The following is a 22,728-nucleotide window of genomic DNA, read 5'->3' as shown; positions in this document are numbered from 1 at the left end:
AAACTTTTGGGGTCACATCAAACCAAGAAAATTTATTTGATATATAGATGGAATCACTAAAAAGGGGAAGAACTTCGAAAATCTACTTGATATATATGATGGAGCCTGCAGAATGTCGAGTGTTGAACTCAAATCCAGCAGAACGTTGAAGAATTGCCGTTAGCATTATAAGACAATGGACGGTGAGGATTCATTTTTAACAGCTTAATGATGTGATGCGTTGTGAGCTTTTAGATCATTTGAATGGACAGGATTTAGGGATACTAATAACGATGCTGAGAACTGATAAGTGAGGCGGATTTGCTCCAAAAAGATGTGCCGAGTTCAGGTTGGCCGAAAGGCGAACACCTCCGTTAAAATTGTTTGATGTTTGATTTTGTAAGTAATTCTGATCACTTCGATGGCGGGCACGGGCTCTGGGACATTGCCATCACCGTCATTGGTGAGGTCGTGGAGGACTGCCTTCTTGACTCTCAGAGACGAAATCCTTACCCCTCCTGCTCGTACTTCGATCGCCCATATGCTACATAATCTCATTTTCTCCCATTCACACGCCTTGTTGTCTGCTGTCCCCGAACTTCCTTCTCATGAGGTATCTCGTTTGGAAAGCAAATTGCATGCCATGGACTCAATCATCTCTTCATTTAGTTCACGACTTGATCTAACTCCTGGTTCAAATTCTTCTGTTAGGTTTTGTCCGACATTTTGTTTATGCTGGAGTTGGTTGCAACTACTTCGGCCAGCGAAGAAGAACTGACTCAAGTCTTTACGCAAACATCACGCTTGGTACAAGTTAATTACAAATGCATACGCGAGGCAAATGTTATTAGTGTGTTCCGCATTGATTTGCCTCTCTTCTGTTCTTATTGTCACAGATCCATGATGCATCTCGTCGCGTGTATTTGGAAATAAACGCTCTCTCTTTGGCCCGTCTCTTTAATTGTTACGGGAAGATGCTGGATCATTTTATTGGAGAAGCTATTACTAGTGACGAGTTAAATAAAATTGGAAGTACTTCTTCAATAAGACATGCGATTGAATGTTTACAGGCTATCAGGTTCTTTTACCTACCTGACAAACCCGACTTCGTAGTATTCTCTTAATTAGAGTGGCAGTTGGCAGTTCGAAAATGTACCTATAGTCTTTCTATGGTCCGTGTGTCAAATTAATCATCACTCTTATTTCTGCTCGTCCGTCAACCTTAACATACTCTTACTGCAATCTTGCCTGGAAAGTAGGCCTGCTGATGACTTATTTATGTATTTGTTACGTGTTAGGACTTTTATAGTTTGGGAAAAGCGAAGGTTAGGTCACTATGGTGTATGTTGAAAGCATATTCTTTTTCTTTTGAGTTTTTTTAAATATATCGCAAATCTGAGATTACATATATGATTATTACCAAACAATACCTTGTAATCTTGGTTGTTTATTCTCTTTAATATATAAACCTTCAATTCTATATTGCATTTTTTGAAATTTGGAACAGTACTTGTAAGTGCATTTTGCAGTTATTGATCTTCTGTTTTGCTTTTTAAGTTCTAGAAAACTTCATGTCCCATATATGAATGGACCAATCTTCTGTTGGTGATAAAAGCAGTGGCCTCTATTATGGAAGGGGGTTCTATGTTGTTTGTTCTTCATTTCCACTGCATCCCTATTAATACCTTTTGATTTCCACTATACAAAATATGCCCCTCTGCAGATGTATCATCACACCATCTCAACGAAGATGGTCTCAGTCTGAAGACACGCTACTAATTAAGTTCCTACTTAACATTATTGTGAGAACTCATGATGGGTCATGTCGGATGCCTCATTCTACTTGCAAAGAAAGATCTTCTGCTGAGACATCTATGAGATTACCCAGAGATAGCAGTTCATGGGAATTACTAGGTGTAGCATTTTCTATGCTTGGTGAAGTAATTTCAAGGGACGGGTCATCCTTTCCACTTGATATCTGGAGATCCATAATTGAGGTGTGCAAGAATTCTTGTGTGTGTGTGCGTGTTTAGGTGTCTGTTTGGTCCTGCGTTACAAACAAGATGCAACAACTGGCCTTTTCCAAAACAGGTGCTTCGGAAAATGATGGATGGCATGGTGTCAAAAATTCCAATTGTAGAAGACATTGTTATGTCCAGGTAACCTGCCTAATAGATTATCCAAACATGAGGAAATTGAGAAACTCTAAGAGATTGCAATGCTTTGGTCATATTCTTTATTAGTGCCTGCTGATGCATATCTTTGCCAGGTATTATGAATCCCTTCTGCATTGTTTGCACTTAGTTCTTTCTGATCGTAAATGTCCTGCATCGGATCATGTAAGTTTCTCTGTCTTTGTTTATTAATAATTTGAATGAGTTCATGTTTAGCCATTTTGATGCTTCAGCAGTTTTTATTTTTTTTGATAATTTCATTTTTTTTAGGTTTCAGTTTTTGTATCTGTCCTACGAATCTTCCTTACTTATGGCCTTACTGGCAAAATACCACATACTTCACCCCTCATTGGTTGTGAGAAGAAGCATCCAAGAACAATGAGTCCAAAGGCAAGTTTGGGGCAAGGGAACAGCTCCAATCGTGGTGCATATAGACCTCCACACTTACGCAAGAAAGAGTGTTCAAATTTGAAGCATAATAGGGCTTGGCATCCTCATTCTCCAGATATTGTAGAAGATAACGAATGTTCTACTTCTTATGTTGCATCTTCAGATTCTGATTTCAGTGATGGTGATGGACCAGCTAAGGATAGTGAAAGTGTGCTGAACTCTAAGGTCAGAGTAGCTGCCATAATTTGCATACAGGTAAATTTCTTAAACCTTGCATTTACTTCCTTCCAAAAGTACCTTTATAAGAACTTAATACTGAAATGTCTATTATATTCTCCCAACATTCACATATATATGAGCATGTAGAAAGCCTCGAATAATCAAATGCTAGGATCGAGAATGGCTGATGCAATAGTCTTGAAGAACTCAAACTAACTTATGACCTGCTATTTAACTCCTCTCCCATTGTGTCATTGTATATTTTTCACAACGTAAGTTAATTCTTTAAAAATTCTTTTTTACTGGGAAAATAAAATTTCCACGTGAGATTAGATTTCTAATATGATAAAAACTTGGATGGGTGAATGAATTATGTGGAAGAGAAAACCAACTGAAGCCATGGTTGTTGATAACATGGTGCTCAACACACCTGCTAATCGACTTATGGAGCCCTAATGCATGATGTATTGTAATATTGAAGTGATGTATACATTGTATAATCAAGAATAAAGACAAAAACATACATAAAATTGAAAGCAGCAGCATGTAGTAAGTCCAAGATCCTACTTCTGCCCCTGGGAAGAATAGCTGTCAGTCTTTTTAAGAAAAGTAAGTTTTAAAATGTAATGAAACGAAAGAAATTAAGTTACCATCATTTTTTTTGGAAGAAGGTGAAAACATCATATTAACTGAAACTAATTTACACTAAATAGGGGAATGCCCCATATACAAAAAATTACACCATGTATAGAATCCAAACAAACGCAGTTTGCAAGAATCAAAAGACCCAACTTTAGAAGATGTTAATCAGCTTAATTCCTTTGGATACCGATTCCTACCTATGAAAAGGTAAAAGTTAATTCCATTTAACTTATCTACTATCCTATGAAAATTTGAGTACAAGCTGGGAGTTCGTGTCAGAAAATAAAGGCATTCTTAGCCTGCCGAATAGCATAAATCATGGTGCAAAAAAAAGCCGCTCAAAGTTTATGCACCAGCCTTTTTTCCCTTCAGTTTTCATAAAAACATGCGGCCAACAAATGATTTAGACAAGCTGATATCAAAATCAACATAAGCCATCAATATTTTTAAAATTTTTGTAGAAATAAGGCATTCAAAAAGTAACTAATCAAGTGTTTCAGAATGAGCACAATAGAAATTGCAAAGATCATCTTGTAAAAGCTCAAAGTGTTTTAGTTGGTCCGTAGTAGCTAATCTGCGATTAAAAACCAACCAAATAATTATTGAATGTTTTGGCAATGTTTATCATCCTAGGTAACCGGGAGAGTTTTTGAGGGTGGGGGCAACGATCCAATAGCACTCTTGAAGTCTGCATTTACTCAGTAAACAATTTGAAACTTTTTGGTAAATCATGTTACTCATGTTGTTATTTGTAAAAGAGATTGGCTACTTTCTCAACAAATCATGAAGATGGCACTGGTTGTCAAAAAATTTCATTTTTATGTGGTTATCTAGATGCTATGTTTGCTATTATTGATTATTGATGGGAAATTTCTTTTGTTGGTTAAATATTCAAATGGTGGGAAGGATCTTTGTCAAGCTGAATTTAAATCCTTATCTACGCAATGGTCCATACTTTTTCCTACCACTGATGTACTACAACCAAGGTATGGAATTCATCCTCCTCTACTAGTCCAAAGTTTTTTGTGCTAATCTCTTTATTTGACTGTTGATTTTGCTTTCTTTTCTTCTAATTATGCCTTTGATCTGCATATGTGTAGGAAGTCTGATGCAACTCTAATGACATGCTTGCTGTTTGATCCATATTTCAAGGTATTGAATTTTCTAAATATTTGTGTTTAATGACTTTTTTTTTTCCAAATAAATCATGTCCTTTTCTATGCATGCATATTTCTGATATGAATTTTAGTATGTGGATTTGAATTAAGTTTTTGCTGGTTTTGGGTGTGTTTAATGATCTTATTCAAGTCTGATGTAGTGGTTCTCAGCTAAAAGGTGGTACTTTATGATGTCTAGGCACGGATGGCATCTGCATCGACTCTTGCAGCCATGTTGGATGGTCTTTCGTCCATTTTCCTTCAAGTAGCAGAATATAAGGAATCCAGTAAATTTGGATCTTACACAGCACTTTCGAGCTCCCTTGGACAGATTTTACTGCAACTCCACAGAGGTATCTATTGACAATATCTTGTTAAATCAATTAGTTCCCCAGAAACTTCCTCTTATGATGGTTTTGTCAATTCTTTCAATTATTCTTGACATGTTTTGACTCATTTCTTGTGCAATTTTCCAATCAATTTTTTGTTTTTATGTAGGTATTCTATATTTGTTACAGCACGAAGCAAATGGTAGGTTGCTTGTGTTGCTGTTTAAGATTCTCAGGCTGGTGGTATCATCTACACCGTACGTATTTTTTTTTTAATAGTACTATTACTCGAGTGCTTTTAATTGTTACAGCAATGTTTTCTTCCTTTTTTTTTTTTTTTTGGGTTATTTATCTCATAAGTTCATGTCAAGGCATTAAGGATTTGCAGAAGTGAAGGCTAGTGCTTGAACTTAAAAGTTCATGTTTCTTTCTTTGGCTCCCCCACTGTTTTCTTTTTCTTTTTCTTTCTTTCTTCCTTCCAGTTTTTTGGGGATATGACAGTGGGGTTAGATTGTTTCGCTTGTTAGTGTTCTGTAGATTTTGCTTAGCTGGCTTTGCTCACTGCTGATGCAGTTTTTTAGTGTTTAATTTTTTTTCCCTGTGAAAATTAGTATGTGTACTTAGGTGTTTGGTTTGATCAGATATTCGAGAATGCCACCAGATTTGTTGCCTACTGTTGTTACATCTCTAATGAGAAGGATTGAAGAGGGTTTTCGGTTCAAAAGTGACCAGACTGGTCTGCTGGTTAGTCTTACTTTTATGCACATTTCTATTATTTGTTATTCCCTATGGTGCAGCATTGTGTGTGAATCTGTTATATTGATCTGCTCTCACAGGGCTCTGCTCTTGGTTGCTTGTCATTGGCTCTGTCTACCTCACCTTCTTCAGTTAATGTCAGGAAGATGCTTCTTGAGGAGGTTTCTTCAGGTAATCCTTTGGAAAGAAAATGAGTTTAAGAAGACGATTAGTTTCATATAAGAAAGAATTGAAGAGATGGGGTAAAGCCCTTAGGAAGGATTTCATCTAGAGGTCAAGCAAAATGGTCATGGGTTTCCTGTGTGAAAATGAGCTGTCCCAAGCTGACTCTTCTAGACTTCAAAGTGCCAAGTCTGTAAAATTAGGAGGATTTTATTTGGGTCACACAGTAGCATTCAGAAATTGAACTTGAATGAAATTCGAGGGGGTCCCTGGGGAAGGTTTGGAAATTATAAATTTGTTGGAAAAATTATGGCCCTCCACTTGTCAAATATCTCTGTCATATTCACCAGAAATTCTTGATGTGAATTGGAATTGCATATCGTCGTTGAAGCTGGCTTAGGCAGAAGCAATAAGTACCATCCAGAAAGCAATAAACCCCTTAATTCCTTGAAGCTGGCTTAGGCAGAAATTCTTTATATGAATTGAAATTTAATTGCCCTGTGCATTACTTTGCAATTGTTGCCTTTTTCCTCCAGGTTTTATTGAGGCTCAAAACAAGTCAGGTGTTCTTTTTATGTTATTTGAATATTCTGTGCAATGGAGCTCTCCAACCATCTGCCTTGAGGCACTCCAGGTAAACTGATATAGCTGCTATAACCACTGGTTTTAAGAAAACTTATAGGAGGAAATTTGGTAAACAACCGAGGGTAGGGGAAGGGGAACCGCTGGTCCAAGGGATTATTCTAGAGTTCCAGAAAATGGGGAACAACTCTACTGTGCAACTAACTACTAATCTCTTGGGTCTACGTGCTGCAGTAGGGGGTAGGACTACTTTTGGGAAATATAACGCTTGTAATGGGAAGGGTAAGGTCCTTAGGATTAATTTTGGGATAGAACTGCAAGGAGTGGCCTGGCCTCTCGAAAGCCATGGGGAGCTGCTGGGTTAGTGTATTACCATTGTATTTCCAGTGATCTTTTGTTGTTAGTGCTACTGTGATATTGTTGGGTATTAAGGGGAAATAGGGCTTTGGCTTGAATCAGGGAAGCTCACTGTATCTTTGGTTCAATTCTGGATTATCAATATCAAAGCCTAAGGATTTTTCTCATTTATTGCTGTTCAGTGTCTTTATTGCTGGTTTGTTTTTCTGGTTTATTGAGCATTTAAGCAGGGACACAACATAAACTCAGTGAAGAACTTTATTATTTCTACTTAATTTGCTGAATGATCACAATTCGAGATAGTGCAAGTGGTTTTCATTAATTTTCTCGTGAAATTATGTTCAAAAATTTATTATTGTTATGCATTGGTCAAGTTACTAGTATTGTCTTTTGCAGGCACTTAGAGCTGCCTGCCACAATTACCCCAGCATAGTTTTTGAATGCTGGAAAGACATTTCTTCTACTGTGTATGTCATCCATAGTGGAAAGCTCCCTGAGGTACCTTCAAGGAGCTCAAGTGACCATGTTGGTTGCTCGACTGTATTTAGTGGAGAAAAAGTGATTACAGCTGCCATTAAGGTAGCAATCTTCTGATCTCCCTTCTTTTACCTTTATTTTTATTTTATTCATGCTGAATCTAATCTTTTTTCACATTGTGGAATGAGCCTTTTAGTTCTGATTTTATGTCAATATGGTGTATAATCCATTTTAGTTCTGAAAAAGCCTACTTGGTTGACAAGGACATTACTATTATTATTATTTTTGGCATTCATCTCTTCTGTGTTTGCCCATTTTCCTCTATTTATAACAACAACGCCTTGTCTCACTAAGTGGGGTTGGCTATATGGATTGGGTGATGCCATTGTGCTCTATCTGTTCTCTATTTATAAAAGGAAAAATTAGTGAGTTTCACACCCATACATAATCCTAAAAATCAGAAAATAATGGGAAGATTAAGAGGGAATCTTGCTAAAAATCCACTTAGAGGACCTGACAAATAAATATGTTTTTCTTTCTAGTGGGAGATCTGATAGATCTTATGTAAAAATTCTCAGGTTTTAGATGAGTGTCTTCGTGCAGTATCTGGTTTTCAAGGAACAGAAGAATTTTCAGATGAGAAGTTGGAGGATATTCCATTTGCATCTGATTGCATCAGGATGAAGAAAGTCTCATCAGCTCCATCTTATGAGCCAGATAACCGAGATGTAGTCATTTCTAAAGCATGTGAATCTGGTATTCAGCAATGGAATGAGGTGATTGAGAAGTGTATGCCTCTTACGTTAGGGCATTCTTCTGCAATGGTGAGAATTATATTTTTCCTTTTCAGGAATAATAAATTTTCCATTATGTTTCATTCACATGATACTTTGTTTCAAAATTTTTGTTCGATAAAGGAGAATAAGCACTCTTCAGATTTTCATTTTATGAGACATACAGTTGCTAATATATTTGAAACTTTTTCATTTTCCTATTGTGTTTAGATTTTGAAGGGGACTTCTATAAGTTCATGTTTAATGAGATGGGACGGTTTTGTGGATGTTATTTTTTTTCCTTCGTTGTTGAAATCATTTTGGAAGTATGTTTCATCCTCCATAATCCATTTGTGGTCTGACTTGTGTTTTCCTCTACCCTTTTTATGGAAGGTGAGAGCGGCATCAGTTACTTGCTTTGCGGGTATGACTTCTGGAGTATTCATTTCTTTCACTAAGGATAAACAGGATTTCATTATGTCATCTTTAGTAAGTCTTGATGGAAAATGCCCACTTGCTACTTCAATTTCCTGGATTGAGTGAATAAAACTTCGTCAGCTGGTTTTTTTTTTTTTTTCAATGCCTGATTATGGCAAACATTTTGTAGATTAGTGCTGCTTTACATGACAATACGCCATCAGTTAGGTCTGCTGCTTGTCGAGCCATTGGCATCATTTCATGTTTTCCCCAAGTTTGTCAGAGGTGATACTAAACTTTGAGGCATAAATATCAGATGACCATCTTATTTGTTTTATCTAAAACTCATCAGAACATGTGTGAAAAGTTTAATAATGTTTTGCAGTGCAGAGATACTTAACAATTTTATTAATGCTGTTGAGACAAACACCCGTGATCCCTTAGTCTCTGTAAGGCTTACTTGACTCTTGAAAATTTTACATAAGTACACATATTTGCTACTTGAACAGCCAATCAGGCAATTTATAACTTTAGGTGAGGATAACAGCTTCATGGGCTTTGGCAAATATCTGTGATTCTATCCGTCACTGTGTCGGCTATCTTCCTTTTGGATTTACAGGTGGGCTTGAATGTTGCTGGTTTAATATTGTCAAAAACTGTGTATTTGAATGGCTAGCAATTTTTATGTTTGATGATGCTTTCCTTCTTTCTGTTGGCCTTTTAAATGATGCCACAGGTACTCATGCTAACCCCCAGTTTATCATATCATTGAGTGAGTGTGCTTTGCATTTGACAAAGGACGGAGATAAGGTAAATAATTATGTTTGTTAGATCTATGTTCCATGTTTACTTATTATTCTAATATTTCTCACTGAAGAACTGTACTGTTTTTTCTATTATTCACGCTGGTCCTTTAAGACTATGGTTGTTGTTTTCTCCTGATTAAGTAGATGCTAATTCAGACTTTGGAAGTTAACCTACCACAATAATGCAGAAATACATGATTTTTTTTCCCATCACAAACAACTAAATATTGGGTTGTTTTATTCCATTCTCTGGTTTTCCTTGTTTCCTTTCTATGAAAATATTGCTTTTAGAATTCTGTGGATTAATATCTTATTTATCGATTCCATGTTTTTCCTTTTCCTAGGTAAAATCTAATGCTGTGAGGGCTCTTGGATATATTTCAAGAATTTTTAAATGCACAACTTCATCAAAATTCCAAGAGATGTCAGTGGACCATATGGACCATGCTACTAAGGCCTTTAGCTCTGTTGAGGAACCAAAGGTTTTTCAAGGGTATAATTCATACTCTTGTCAGTTGTATTCTTCAGAAGATTCTCATAGGCTGGAGAAAATGGTTCAGGCAATTATTTCTTGCATTACAACGGGGAATGTTAAGGTATCATATTTGCAATGTTTTAATATGTCTGCTCCGAAAGTCTTATTTTTCTTTGTTAACTCCACTCCATCTTTGTTGAAGCTTGAGTATTTTTTTAACAGGTCCAGTGGAATGCTTGTCATGCATTAGGCAACCTATTTCTGAATGAAACATTAAGATTGCAAGATATGGATTGGTATAGCAAATGGGCTGTTATGCCTTCTATCAATAATTGTTTGGCTGTTAGCGCTAAGCATTTTGGAACTATTTGATTACTTTTACAAGTTTTATTATCACACGGGGAGTCTTCCTTGGTTTATGCATTTACGAGAGACATCACACACACTTTCAAATGAAATTAGGCAGATGCATATTTCAGTTTCTTCTTCTTTTTTTTTAAATTAAAAATATATATAGAAATGAGATTGATGTGCACATACTAGCACAACAAGCCTTATCCTGCTCAGATGCATGGATTGCCTGATGCCATTAGACTTTATCACACCCAACATTTATTATCATATGACATCACTGATCTTATAGAAGTTTGTTAAAGCATCCATTCAAACTTGGTACTCTGCGCTCACTTATTACTCTTCATACCTTTCTCCATTTCAACTATCAAACTTGTATCTTTTGTCAATTTCATCATCTTGTACTATCAATCCCAAATACATGAACTCTTGACACTTATGGATTGGTTTGTTCTCTAATTTTTAACTCTTAATCTTTTGTAACTTGCCTTTTGTTAAATTTGCAATGCATGGATTTCATCTTTCTCGTACTGAGGCAGAAATCCTTTGATTCTAAAATTTGTGTTCATAACTCAAGTTCAAAGTTAACTTCTTTTGGACTCCTCAATTGAAACTATATTATCAGCAAAGAGCATACATGTGTTAAAGTAGTAGTCCTTAAAGAGTATGCTGGGACCACTGAACTTATAAAAGCTTATTGAAGGATAAGACAACATTTGATTAATTTAATTTTCACAAATTTGGTGTCTAAATGGGACAAAAGGACATTGTGTCCTGTAAGTTTGGGATACAATGCAAACTCGGTCATGTCCTTGAGGTGGTTTCGCTTTTCCAAAGTAGGTAGAAGTGTTCACAATTTTCTTTCAGTCTTAATGCTGCTTGGTCATGTCAAGATTTTTCTCTCTTTTAATTGGTCATGTATTTTTCCAACTGTCAATATTTACTATGAGCTCACCTCCTTTTGATGCCTCAATCTTATCTGCTATATCTTTGATATTGACTTGTATAATTGTTGATCTAGTTTATTCTTGCCTGTTTGCAGGGCTCCATTTGTTTTTGGTATTCTTCTGCAATTATTACGTGATTCCTCAAATTTTAAGATCAGGATACAAGCCGCTGCTGCTTTAGCTGTGCCAGTGACAGTGCTTGGTACAAGATATCATCTTGTAATCTGTTTTTGTTTAGTGTTAATTTTCCATGAAGCTTGTCTGTTGCTGTGTGCTTTTTTTTTTTTTTTTTGGTGTTAAGTTCAAGGTCCTATCTATGGCTATGGTGTTTTCCTCTTAAAACTAATTCTTTATGTGATCAAGTTATCTGGAGCAAGTATTATTTGGATTAGAATGGTTGAGATGCCATCGACCCCTAGAAATTCATTTTTCAGGGTTATGGGTATTTTCTGGTCAACACCATTGTTTTTATTGTGTTCTGTCTTCATAAATTTCAACTTTTACTTTTTACAAGGTAGATAACAACTACAGAATGTTAGATAAAGGACACAATAAGGTTAGAGGAAAAGAGAAGGGAAATATGAAGACCATTATGCATGCTAATATTTCTCTACCCTTTTGGGGATAAGCACATTCATTTAATCTTTAACTCACAGTATCTGTGATGACTTGAGGGGAAAAAAAATTGAACTTCATCTTGTACTCTTAATAGATGACAGCCTAGGTATTAATATACACCTATCTACATAACTAATCATAGGATTGTGCCCAGCTGATCTATTCTGATAAATACACCATAATCACCGGAGTAGATCCTCCCTCAATTACAATTACATTGTTCCCTAATTATTTGCTGATTAGACACTGTCCACATTTCCTGCCAGACAGAATTTTAGTATTTGATGACAGAATATCCCATTTGTTCCACTTGAAAGAATCACATTATTTTGAAAATGTGACGTGTGTTTTATTTTTTAAAAAAAAACTTTAGAAGACATGAGGAAGTTGGAATGGTATCTGTTGATTGGAAAGTGGTAAAAAATTGTTTGAGGTGATTCGAACATATACAAAAAAGGCCATTAGATTTGCTGGTGAGTAGGGTAGATCAAGTAGTTTGGAGTCTCTAAAAGGGGTAGAAGAAGACTAGAGAAAACACTCAATGGAGTTATTGAACAGGACCTTTTGGTTAAAAATTTATCCAACAATATGATTGATGATAGAACACAATGGTGTCGCGTACCTAGTGGGATAAAATCCTCTGTTGTTGTTGTTTTTGTTTTAAGATGTGTTTTAATTTTTGTTTGATGTATTTTGATGAATTTCTACACATTTCCCATGGCATCCTTACTATATCTCTCTAGAATATCATTGACCAACCTTATACATGTATTGTAACAATGCTCTATAGTCTTTTATCATCATTTTTCCAGTTTTATTGCCTTTCACTGATTACTTGCAATTTGCTCTGACTTTTCTCCACCTCAATAGCATAATCTGATTATTATCCACTCACTAATGTTTTAACAGATTATGGGATATCCCTCTCAGACGTTGTGCAAGGTGTAGAGCATGTGATGGAGAACTTAAATGTGGACTCAAAATCAGCACCAACAAATTTCAAGTATAAGATTGCATTGCAGAAACAGGTGAAACTCCTATTCATCATTGCCATGTGGAGTGAGTAATTATTGTCAAATAAGACAGAAGTCGTTGGCGCCATGATTTATGGAGCTGAATTGATATTTAACCTTTTCCAACAAGATTTTTGTGTTTTATTAAATTTATTTGGTATTATAATTTTGAGAAAGAAAATGTTACATGATATGGATTTCTTTCTTAATTGGAGGTACTGTATTTAGAGTTTGAGTGTGGCTTATATGGCATTCTTTTATTTATTTTTCAGGTAGGTCTTGAGTCATAGAATTGTGAATATGCCATTTCAGCCCCTTACCGATGTTATGGCTTACGCTGAATTCATTTATTTCCATGGACAGCTAACCTTGACAATGTTACACGTTCTGAGCTTAACCTCAAGCACAAAGCATGATCCCTTGAAAGCTTTTCTTGTGAAGGTAAGCTTTTGAAGTACTCGTCATGAGGAAAAAAACAATAATGGAGTTTGTATTATGAATGAAAAGGAAAAACAAAGGAAAGGGTACGATGGCAAAATTCTCAATGAATAATTCAATAAGTAATAATGTTTAACCATCCAAATTACTCATTATAGGATCAGACATCGTTTCCCACCTAAATATTTATTGGAATTTCGAAGTTAATATCGGTGGAAAGTTCATCTCTCTTGACAAAAATGTCGTGATTGTATATATGCATGAATTGGAATCAATTTAAAATGTTGTGTTTGCATGCATTTGTAATGTCAGTTTATATGGATAGCATGAATCTCCAAATAATTTTTACAGTTGAATGGTCGGCAAAAAAAAAAAAAAAAGGTTGAATGAAACTTCTTCATGGGTTGATTTTGTTTTATTTGATTAATGTAAAGAAAGCATCATTCCTCGAAGATTGGTTCGTGGCTTTATGCTCGTCCGTGGAAGAGAAATGCCAGCTTGATGCTGAAGATAAGTCCATTGAAGATAGGAAGAAAGTAATGATTTCCAGAGCCATACAATCACTTATAGAAGTGTACAAGGAAAAAGAGCAACATGCAATCGCTCAAAGGTTTGAGGAATTGAAAAGTAAAGTATGTGCCGGATGATAAATATTCATCTTTCAGTTTGATGTATATCATTTTAGGATGGAGGTGAAAGGTTGCGGGTAACCTAGAAGCAAGTCACGGACGGTGGAGCACATAGATAAGCTCTTTGCAGCGACCATACGAGCAGCTGATGACTGGACAGGCGAGGATGTGATGACGGTAAGGAAGACTCTTATTGGGCATTGTGTCCCTGATATTCGCCATTTGAGGTATTTGTATGATTTGACCTCGCAATAGAATGGGAAAGGAATTAAATGAAATGTCTTGTATAGAGCTTCCTTTTTGTCTTTTTTGCCCCCTTTGTAATGACTCTTACCGTTTTTTCCCCCTTCTCAATTTCTAAGCATGTATAGCCTTTGTTAACTTAGATAAGCTTAAGGTAACTTTGGGCTGTAATTATAGTATCATAGTGGTTCCTTACATATAAGGGTTGGCCGCCATTTCTAATTTGCAAATAAACATGCCAAGTGTCATATTTATATTATGTTGACTTTAGATTTTGAAAACTAATTACTACCTCCGGTCCTAAATATAAGAGCTGTTTGACTAATTTAAGTAGATTAAGAAAATAAATTAAATTAGTTATTTGTAATAAATAGTTATTGTCTTTCTTAAAATATCTTGCTAATTAAGTTTATTAACTAGAACTATTATTATTAGGGCTATTTTAGAAAAAATAAATAAATATAAGAGACAAAGTGGATTAGGGTTTTATATTTAGGATCAAAATAAAAATCATACGAAGTCTTATATTAAAGACCAAAAGTAGTAGTTGTTAGTGAACAACTCTTGCATGAATGTGTACAAGAGGCTCAAAATAAAAACAAGAAAAGAAAAATCAAATGTGCAGTCCATGGAATCACTTCACCTAACAAAGACAGACCATTAGGCCAACGCAGGCTCATTTATGCTTGAACACACTAACACAACCACTAATTAAAAACTCCAGAACAAGTAAAAGGCAGGCTTATGTTGCCACTGGAATATCGTTTTGCTTCAGGAACTTGTTGCCCTTGTTTTGAGATGGATGATAGCCAATCTCCGTGAAAATGTGCGTGTGTGGTTTAACTAACTTGAAGCTGCTTCAAAAATGTTGGACAGAATCTGTTAACTTTTATAGCTAAATGAATAATTTGTGAATATTAAGAAAAATAGTCAAGTTTGTTATTTATAACAACTGTGTTTTGATTTTTCTCAACTACTAACTTGAATCATCTGCATTAGAATTATCTTTTGATTGGGAGCCTCTTAATATGTTTGAGCAAAAATAATACTCCTTTGGTCCTTAATATAAGATCCATTTAACTAATTTGATTAGATTAAAGAAGTTAGGTAAGTTAGTTAATTATAAGAAATATGACACGTCTTTTTCTAAAATATTATAATTATCTTTCTTAATACCTCCTTTCTCTTTTTCTACTTGATTATGGTTTAGAAAGTATCCATATGGGTAATTTAGAGAAAATTGATAAATATGATAAATGGGTCTTATATTTAAAACCAAAACCAACTCAACAATTAGGTCATATATTAAGAACCGGAGGAGTAATAAATTTGAGAGGTAGAAGTTTTACATTTAGGATGAAAGTAAATTTTTTGTTTAATTTTTATATTTAAGCCCGATCATCCATTGATTTTGAAGCACTTCACTGAATTTGAGACCGCCTAACCCAATTATGTTGGTGGAATAGCAAGTAAAGCATTGTTTTCAATATACGTTATATACGCATGTAGACGATATAAAATTTTTAAGTTGTACTGTTCACAAGTAATGAATAATACCATTTATTTTAAATTTTTGTCCCACTTGAAATGACTCATTTGTAGGTTATATTAAAACCCAAAATGTAACTAATGGCCCAAAGATAACCTTTTTATGTGGCCTGGACAAAGATAACCTATTTATACTTAGGCCTGTCATGAGAGTGCATTACACACACACACACACACACACACTTTATTTTATACAATTAAAAACTTATGCATACGAACATATCGATATTGGGTTTGAGTCTGGAACCCATCTAAGTGTGGCAAATAACACTGTCATGAGACAGCTTACTTGGTGGTGGGACCCTTTCAATTACTAAATAAAAACATTTTGATAAAAAAGTTAAAAAAAGAAGGAAAATAAAGAGGTTAGATTACATGGAATCATACATATGATATGATGAAGCAGTTTGTGGTCTAAAGAATCCAAGAAGTTAAGAGGGGAAAAAGAAAGCAACAACGCAAAGATCGTACGGATATGAATAATGATTGAGAGGGTCCTGTCCTGCATCCATATTTATTCAATCAAAGGCATGTTCTTGTGCTTCCCTAGCTGGCTGGTATATATGCACCAAACATGCCCTCTCTCCCTCCCTCTCTCTCTCTCTCTCTCTCTACTTATTTTTTTCCTTTTCAATTTTGACAGCTTGATGTGCCAATATATATTATAATATCTTCATAAAACTTTGTGCCCCCTCCGGCTTTGTTCTATTTGATCTGTCATTTCCTTTTCTACTTATTTCAAATTTTATAACTATTTTCAATTAAAAAGAGGTAAGAAGAATATTCAATTAATTATGCACTGCCAATTATAATAACCGACTCCGACAATGATGCGTGATATGCACAACCATATATTCTTGGTCAAAAGGCTGGGGAAATATAACAAAAATAGTTTTTTTTTAAGAACGAGAATATAGAAATTATTAATTAATGAGGCGAGTAAATTAAGGTATATTGCCATGATGAACGAGGGGGAAAAAACAAAGAAATATAGAAGAGGCAATACTACCGAATCACTAAGGAAGAAAAAGAAAAGAATAAAGGAAATCTAGAACTAGAACCGTATTTCATTTTCTAAAAAAATCCAAATATTTTAAATGATATAGGACCAAAAGTATTATCATATATATCTAGTAAAAATAACAAAAAGGGAGGGAAAAAAAAACTGTGGTGCCGTTGGGAACCAGCTGATCTAGGAATCTGAATGGTAGGCTACACAATATATATAGAGACACACAAAAGTTGAATTAGTGTTTTAACAATAGAGGATGATGATGATCTCTCAAGGCTAGTGGGCTATCACCATCAACAAATTAGGAGGATACACACGTATATATATATATGTATAGATGATGATGATGAAGCAAAGAAGATATAGAGCTTCCTAAAATCCTATTGTTGGAGGCTACATGTGAATGCATTTCCATGCTTACGTGATAATGAGATATATACATATCTCGTCCTCATTTCTCTCTCACTACACGTTTTCTTTCAAGGTTTACGTATGAACGCACACGAATAGTGATTAGGTCAAGCAGAAGAGATCAGATGTATATCTTATGAATAGAATTTCTAATTTAATCTTCATAAATGATAAATATCACATTTGTCTCTCCTTTTATGTATCTTGATAATACTCAAATCTAAATTAGTCAGTAATACCAGATATCAGGTATCTATCATAACCAATATATATAAAATTATGCGCGCATGCTTAGAAGCACAAGGAGGGGCAATAGGAGGAGCATAATGGGAGATAAATTTATAGAGATATTTCAAGGCACGCAATGATTCCAATGATCATGTGCCTCTCCACTTACAACTACAACACCAAACTCTACACACACACACTATCTCTCTAATTACTCCTCCGGTCCTAATTATAAGACCCAATTGACTTATTTGAGGAAATTAAGGAAGTAAGTTAAGTTGGTTATTTATAATAAATAAGTGTTGTCATTCCTAAAATATCCTTGCTAATTAAGTATATTGGCTAAAACTATCATTATTAGAAGGATTATCTTGGAAAAAAATGCATAAATATAAGAGACAAAATGGATTGGGTCTTATAATTAGGACCAAATAAAAAGTCAAATTGGGTCTTATAATAAGGACCGGAGGAGTATATTCATTCCTTCATAATTCATTCGATAATTTAAAAAAAAATCCCTTTTTTTCTCTCTTCAAATCCTTCTCTCTTTCTCTCTCACACACAAAATCAATATGCCTATAAATGACCCATCAACCATATATATGCCTAGATCCGAGTATATTATATATCATTTCAGCAATCATAACTATGAATCATTCTCTCTTTCCCTTAATTCAATTTCTATGTGCCTGGTGGGGGACTGCACATTAAAATCTCTCCCTAGCTCCCACCCATAGGAAAATCAGAACCAAACAAAACAAATAATTAAAAAAAACCATATATATATAGCTATATATAGGTAGACAGAAGCATAGATGTTTTGTGTAGGTTTTGGTGTCTGAAAATGGAGGCCTGGTATGCGGGATTTGCTCCTCAAATTTCATTGTTAATTTTCCACGTCATTCCAACTTTGAAGCATATATAGTGTTAGTGGATTATTATTTCACAAGTACCTGTACCACAATGGTATGTTTTTTTTTTGGGAATCTATGTGTTTATATATATATATAGAGTACGCGCCACCTCAACTTGGACTAATTAATATATATACGTTATTAATTAATTAAGTACACTTATGATATTATGAGGTGGGAGGCGATAGTTCTTTTTAAAGGACCAGTCTGTGATTATATGGGAAAAGCATCTCTTCACCACTTTGATTGAAATAAAGAAAGAAAATAATGTAAAGATTCCGTTTAAAACTAGAGTCAGTTGTATTGTACGTAACTCAATCAAAATATACCACTAGGAGACCACAAATCACTTGTAATATTTGCATGTGCGAGGGCTTATAAAAAGTCTCTATTTTAAAATTTTATTAATCAGAATTAGAAAGAGTTGGATTAAAATACCGCCGATATTTTCTACATATATATTAAAAAAATGTAAGTTCTTTTTTTCCCAATAAAATTTCTAAACAGAAAATTTTTTATCGGTCTATCGAGAGAAGTTTTCAATATTGTCCTTTTGATATCCTTGAAGGCCACATTCTTTTCTCTTTTATTGTCATCTGTACTTTTAGCAACAAATCACCTTTCACAACACACACACACGAACACACACGCACGCACGAATGCTATGATATAAATAAAGCAAAATAATAATAATTAGGTTAAAATATATTTTTGGTCTTTTAATTTTACATAAGGTTTTATTTTGATTCTTTAATTTTAAAAAGTAAACTTTTAATCCTCCAATTCTAGAAGCGTCAACAAAAAAAAGATAATATTGAGCTATTGAATATTAATAAAATATTATTAAATGTTATCATATTAAGTTTAATTTTCAAAATAATCATGATTATTACAAAAAATTATCATTTAAGACTAACAATTTTAGAGTTAAAGGACTAAATTGTATACTTTTTAAAGTTAAAAGACTAAACTAAAATCTTACATAAAATTAAGAGACCAAATGTATACTTTAGCCTAATAATTAATACGAATAACCCTTGTTTCCATTAATGGTTTGATGATCAAGCTCAATAATGAATGAGTTCAAAATATGCATTGCACCTGGGAGTGAAGATCTCTGCCGTAAAATAATTAATAATCATCAGTTTCAATTTGCACTCATTGATTGATAACTATGCACATCAAAACAACCAAAGCGCATCTTTTTCAAAAGAAAACTCAACTGGCTTAGCTTGGTAGTAATTAATATACTAATGAATTGGTCCAAAGTGATGACAAGTTGTTAGTCTGAGAAGATCATAATTATTAAATGATAATAGAGCATTAACTTTATTGAAGAAAACATAGGAAGACGCAATTAGAGAGGAAGATAATGTAATTAATCTGAGTTACAAAGGCAAAGTGCAGGTGTGGTGCTGCAATAATATTATCACTTAGCTTCTCCTCCATTATCAAGCAAAGTGCTACTCTTCAAACCCACTACTTTATATATGTGACTGACATCTCCACGATCCACAACTTCAAAACCAAAACTTCATTATTATAGCATCTTTTTAATTCACCGTTATGCATATAATATCATAAAGTTTTTAAGATGTAACATTAACGGTATATAAAACCATTCTTGAATTGAGCAAAAATATCATCTCCGTTAAGTGTAACTAACATCAATTATTGTATGTTGCATCAAAGAAACTTTAGTGTTAGATGTGCATTGAAGAATATTTTATGGGTGAATTTCCACTTTAACTCTAATAATAATAACCTATTTATATATCTAGTTGTAGTGAGCGGTAAAGAAAACCTACTAATACATGACTAAGATCTCCACTAACCCAGAACTTGAAACAAAACTTCATATTCTCATTAAAAAAAATCTAATATAGAAAGCTCAATAAATTAAACTATCTGAAAAAAGAATAATTAGAAACCGCAGTTATGCTTAATTGTGAATATGTGAGCAGTGAAAATATATTCCCCATGTTTTATCTGAAAACTCAGTCATGAATGATGCTTAATTCATTGTGTTTTGCCTAATAAATTCTAAATGCAAGATTTCAATCTATTTTTTTCTCACAAAATTTATAAATATTTTTAAAATTATTCATATTGATTGGATGAATGAAAAGAAAATTTCACATCGATGTGTTGTGATTAGAAATTGATACTTTTTTATTATAATTAGTTAATTTAGCTTTTTTTATTATTATTGTGACGGCAGGTGATGGTGGCTTGAAATATATAAATAAATTAAATAATTATGATAGAAGCAGCTAGTAGATTCTGTGAACTGACATGAAAGAATCCATCAGTGACCGGTGGGATAAGAATTTTCTTGAGTTTTCAAACTGCCTTTATACTGATACCAATATTTGGCCACTATATACATATATACATGTATATATACACACAACTCGGCGTGTGTGTGTATTCGCGGTTCAAACAATATTATCATCTACGACAAAGCAGTTATCTCAAATAAAAATTTAACGAGTGAGCTTTTGATCACTAAGAAGATACTGGGATCACTAGGTGGAATATATATAAATATATATATTAATTAGAATTAAATTATTGGGTGAGTGTTGTTCGTTTTCTTTTTTTGTAGTGAGTTGTAAAGTATGACTAATGAATGGAAGGAATATATGCGAGAATATGATCTCCATTTATGGAATTAAAAAAAAAAGGGGGAATAGCCGAAAGAACATGTAAAGATGAGATAATGAGAGAACAAATTAAAGGCATTTAATTAATTACGTGATGACTTGATCGATATAGCATTGATTAATTAATTAATATGATGAGCATTGAAAGTCATCATATTCCTTAATAGTGGTTAATTTGAATTTGAAGAGCTCATTCATGGCTTTGTGTCTTAATTAATTAAACACAAGATTTCCCTTTATTTCTCTTATCCAACTCATAAGGCACTTTTAACACGTCTTACTAAAATACCAATAAGAGTTAATCATGTTGGTAAGGAGTCAGCTTACAACTCACAAAACTGTAAGTTTGAATCACACTACCAATGTGAGGATCTTATTAGTAGACAATCTGTGAGTACAAAATATTTTCTAAGTTTGAAGACATGCTCTGATTCTGGTAAGCCCTTAAAACCACATCATCTAAACTTGTACATTACCATAACATGTTTTACCAAAACAATAACTTAGAAAAACTCATATAATAAATTTCATAAGGTAACGTATATATTAAAAATAGAAAAAGCCTTCTTTCTCTATTTGAATAAATAAGATCAGAGAAGTATCTAGATTTTGTTACCCTAATTTTTTTAACTGTGAATCAAATTAGTAGACTTTTCCTTTTGATTCCTTATCACCCCAACCAAAATGTACAACATACATTTAAGAACAAATTGCACACGCACGCTGCTTTTCATATTTTTATTCGGTTTCATTTTAATCTCCTTTAACTTTTAAAATATACTTCCCATTCCTGATGTGAAAATTAGATGCGAGTTCTGAGTATACACTGTTAAATAAATTTATGAAAAATGATGGCTTCTATAGGTTAATTAAAATCTATTTTTTATTTGTATTATTTCTTAAATATAATTAGGTCTAATTAATCTATACTGGCATGCTTGAGTAAGTTAGTTTTTTTTTTCCAAAGAATAAGTTAGTTATATGTAACATAAATTAGGGCGTGTTTAGTTAATTTAATTTACATTTTTGCCTGATACTTTTATTTCAAGAGTATTCATTTATTTTTTGTCTTCTAATTTTTTTGGCCATTTGTCTCTTCTAACTTCTGCTACGAAAGATAAGGATTAGAAAAGTGTTCATAAATGTAATGTCAAATCTCATCTTCTCAGAATTGATTGTCAAATATGCATAAGGATAATATTATATCTATCCGATTCTTATCATAAAATACCTTTTTTAAAAAAAAAAACTAAGTGGTTCTCGTCACCAAGTGAGATGTTATTGGGGGAAAAAAACTAAGTGAGATGTTGATTGCATGTTTTCAAAACAGCCCCTTAATGCAAGTTTATTTTATTTTTATTTTTCAAGATGTAATTCATGATTTTATAATGGTGAATTTAAAATTGTTTATTTCAATAAATGCAGTGATTTAACCACATCTTGCTCAAAGAGCTAGAGACATAGGTATTTTCTTACTAAAGGATAATTCTATTTGAAATACAGTCAAAAACTAAACATGTGCTTCTTTTATAGTAGAGATTCGAGTATTAAATTGTTACATTATGAGAGATTAGCCATTTCTACTAGATTTAACTCTCGTTAGTAATATATATATATATTACTTCAACTTGTGATTTAAAAAACAAAGAAAATTCTTTTATTCTTGATGTGAAGCACATGCTTAAATCAGAAATCACTTTGAAAGCACGTCAATTCAGATTTAAACTCCTTTTTCAAAAAACGAATCGAGGTAATAACATATTAATGATCTCATTCATTAATTAATTAGATACTAACATTGTCACGAATGGCTTAGAGTCTTAGACCACTCATAGTGTCCCTTCAGAATCGATTTAGTATATTGCAAAGGATCATATCATAACCTACTGTAGTAATAATACTTAAAGTATTTGGCAAAAAAAGTAATAATAATTAAAATAAATAAATAATTAGTAAAAAATAATTAGAGTGATTCTGAGAGATTAGAACATGAAAAAGCTAAGATTTCATGA

At 33.6% G+C, this 22,728-nt stretch overlaps 1 protein-coding gene across 2 annotated transcripts; it reads left to right on the top strand.

The window, feature by feature from the left end:
- The first annotated feature begins 303 nt into the window (after positions 1–303).
- On the top strand, positions 304–14,196 carry LOC114715165 (HEAT repeat-containing protein 6-like). 2 transcript variants are annotated; one of them, XM_028899969.1, is made up of 27 exons: positions 304–592; positions 691–786; positions 876–1,057; positions 1,703–1,976; positions 2,071–2,138; positions 2,249–2,318; positions 2,424–2,798; positions 4,311–4,390; positions 4,505–4,556; positions 4,761–4,914; positions 5,060–5,147; positions 5,532–5,634; positions 5,727–5,817; positions 6,345–6,442; positions 7,144–7,326; positions 7,803–8,048; positions 8,391–8,486; positions 8,605–8,699; positions 8,800–8,863; positions 8,949–9,033; positions 9,151–9,224; positions 9,565–9,816; positions 9,918–9,991; positions 11,092–11,198; positions 12,524–12,642; positions 12,991–13,068; positions 13,500–14,196. In XM_028899969.1, exons 1-27 carry the CDS (start codon positions 401–403, stop codon positions 13,710–13,712), a joined length of 3,609 nt encoding a protein of 1,202 aa, XP_028755802.1. In that variant the 5' UTR covers positions 304–400; the 3' UTR covers positions 13,713–14,196. The 2 variants fall into 2 exon arrangements, with proteins under 2 accessions (XP_028755802.1, XP_028755793.1); XM_028899960.1 differs by lacking the exons at positions 304–592; positions 691–786; positions 876–1,057; ... (1 more) ...; positions 2,071–2,138; positions 2,249–2,318 and having other exon boundaries at positions 2,443–2,798; positions 13,500–13,675; positions 13,751–14,196.
- The last annotated feature ends 8,532 nt before the right edge of the window (positions 14,197–22,728 follow it).

Source organism: Neltuma alba, unplaced genomic scaffold, assembly GCF_004799145.2.
Source record: "Neltuma alba isolate B1F8T4 unplaced genomic scaffold, ASM479914v2 tig00001987_pilon, whole genome shotgun sequence".
Taxonomy (NCBI): domain Eukaryota; kingdom Viridiplantae; phylum Streptophyta; class Magnoliopsida; order Fabales; family Fabaceae; genus Neltuma; species Neltuma alba.
This window is presented reverse-complemented; position numbering and strand designations above follow the sequence as displayed.

Coding starts and splice junctions, on each gene's coding strand:
- LOC114715165 (XM_028899969.1), top strand. CDS start 401: ATGGCGGGCACGGGCTCTGGGACATTGCCATCACCGTCATTGGTGAGG. Junction 1,977..2,070: donor TCTGGAGATCCATAATTGAG/GTGTGCAAGAAT, acceptor TTTCCAAAACAG/GTGCTTCGGAAAATGATGGA. Junction 8,487..8,604: donor ATTTCATTATGTCATCTTTA/GTAAGTCTTGAT, acceptor AACATTTTGTAG/ATTAGTGCTGCTTTACATGA.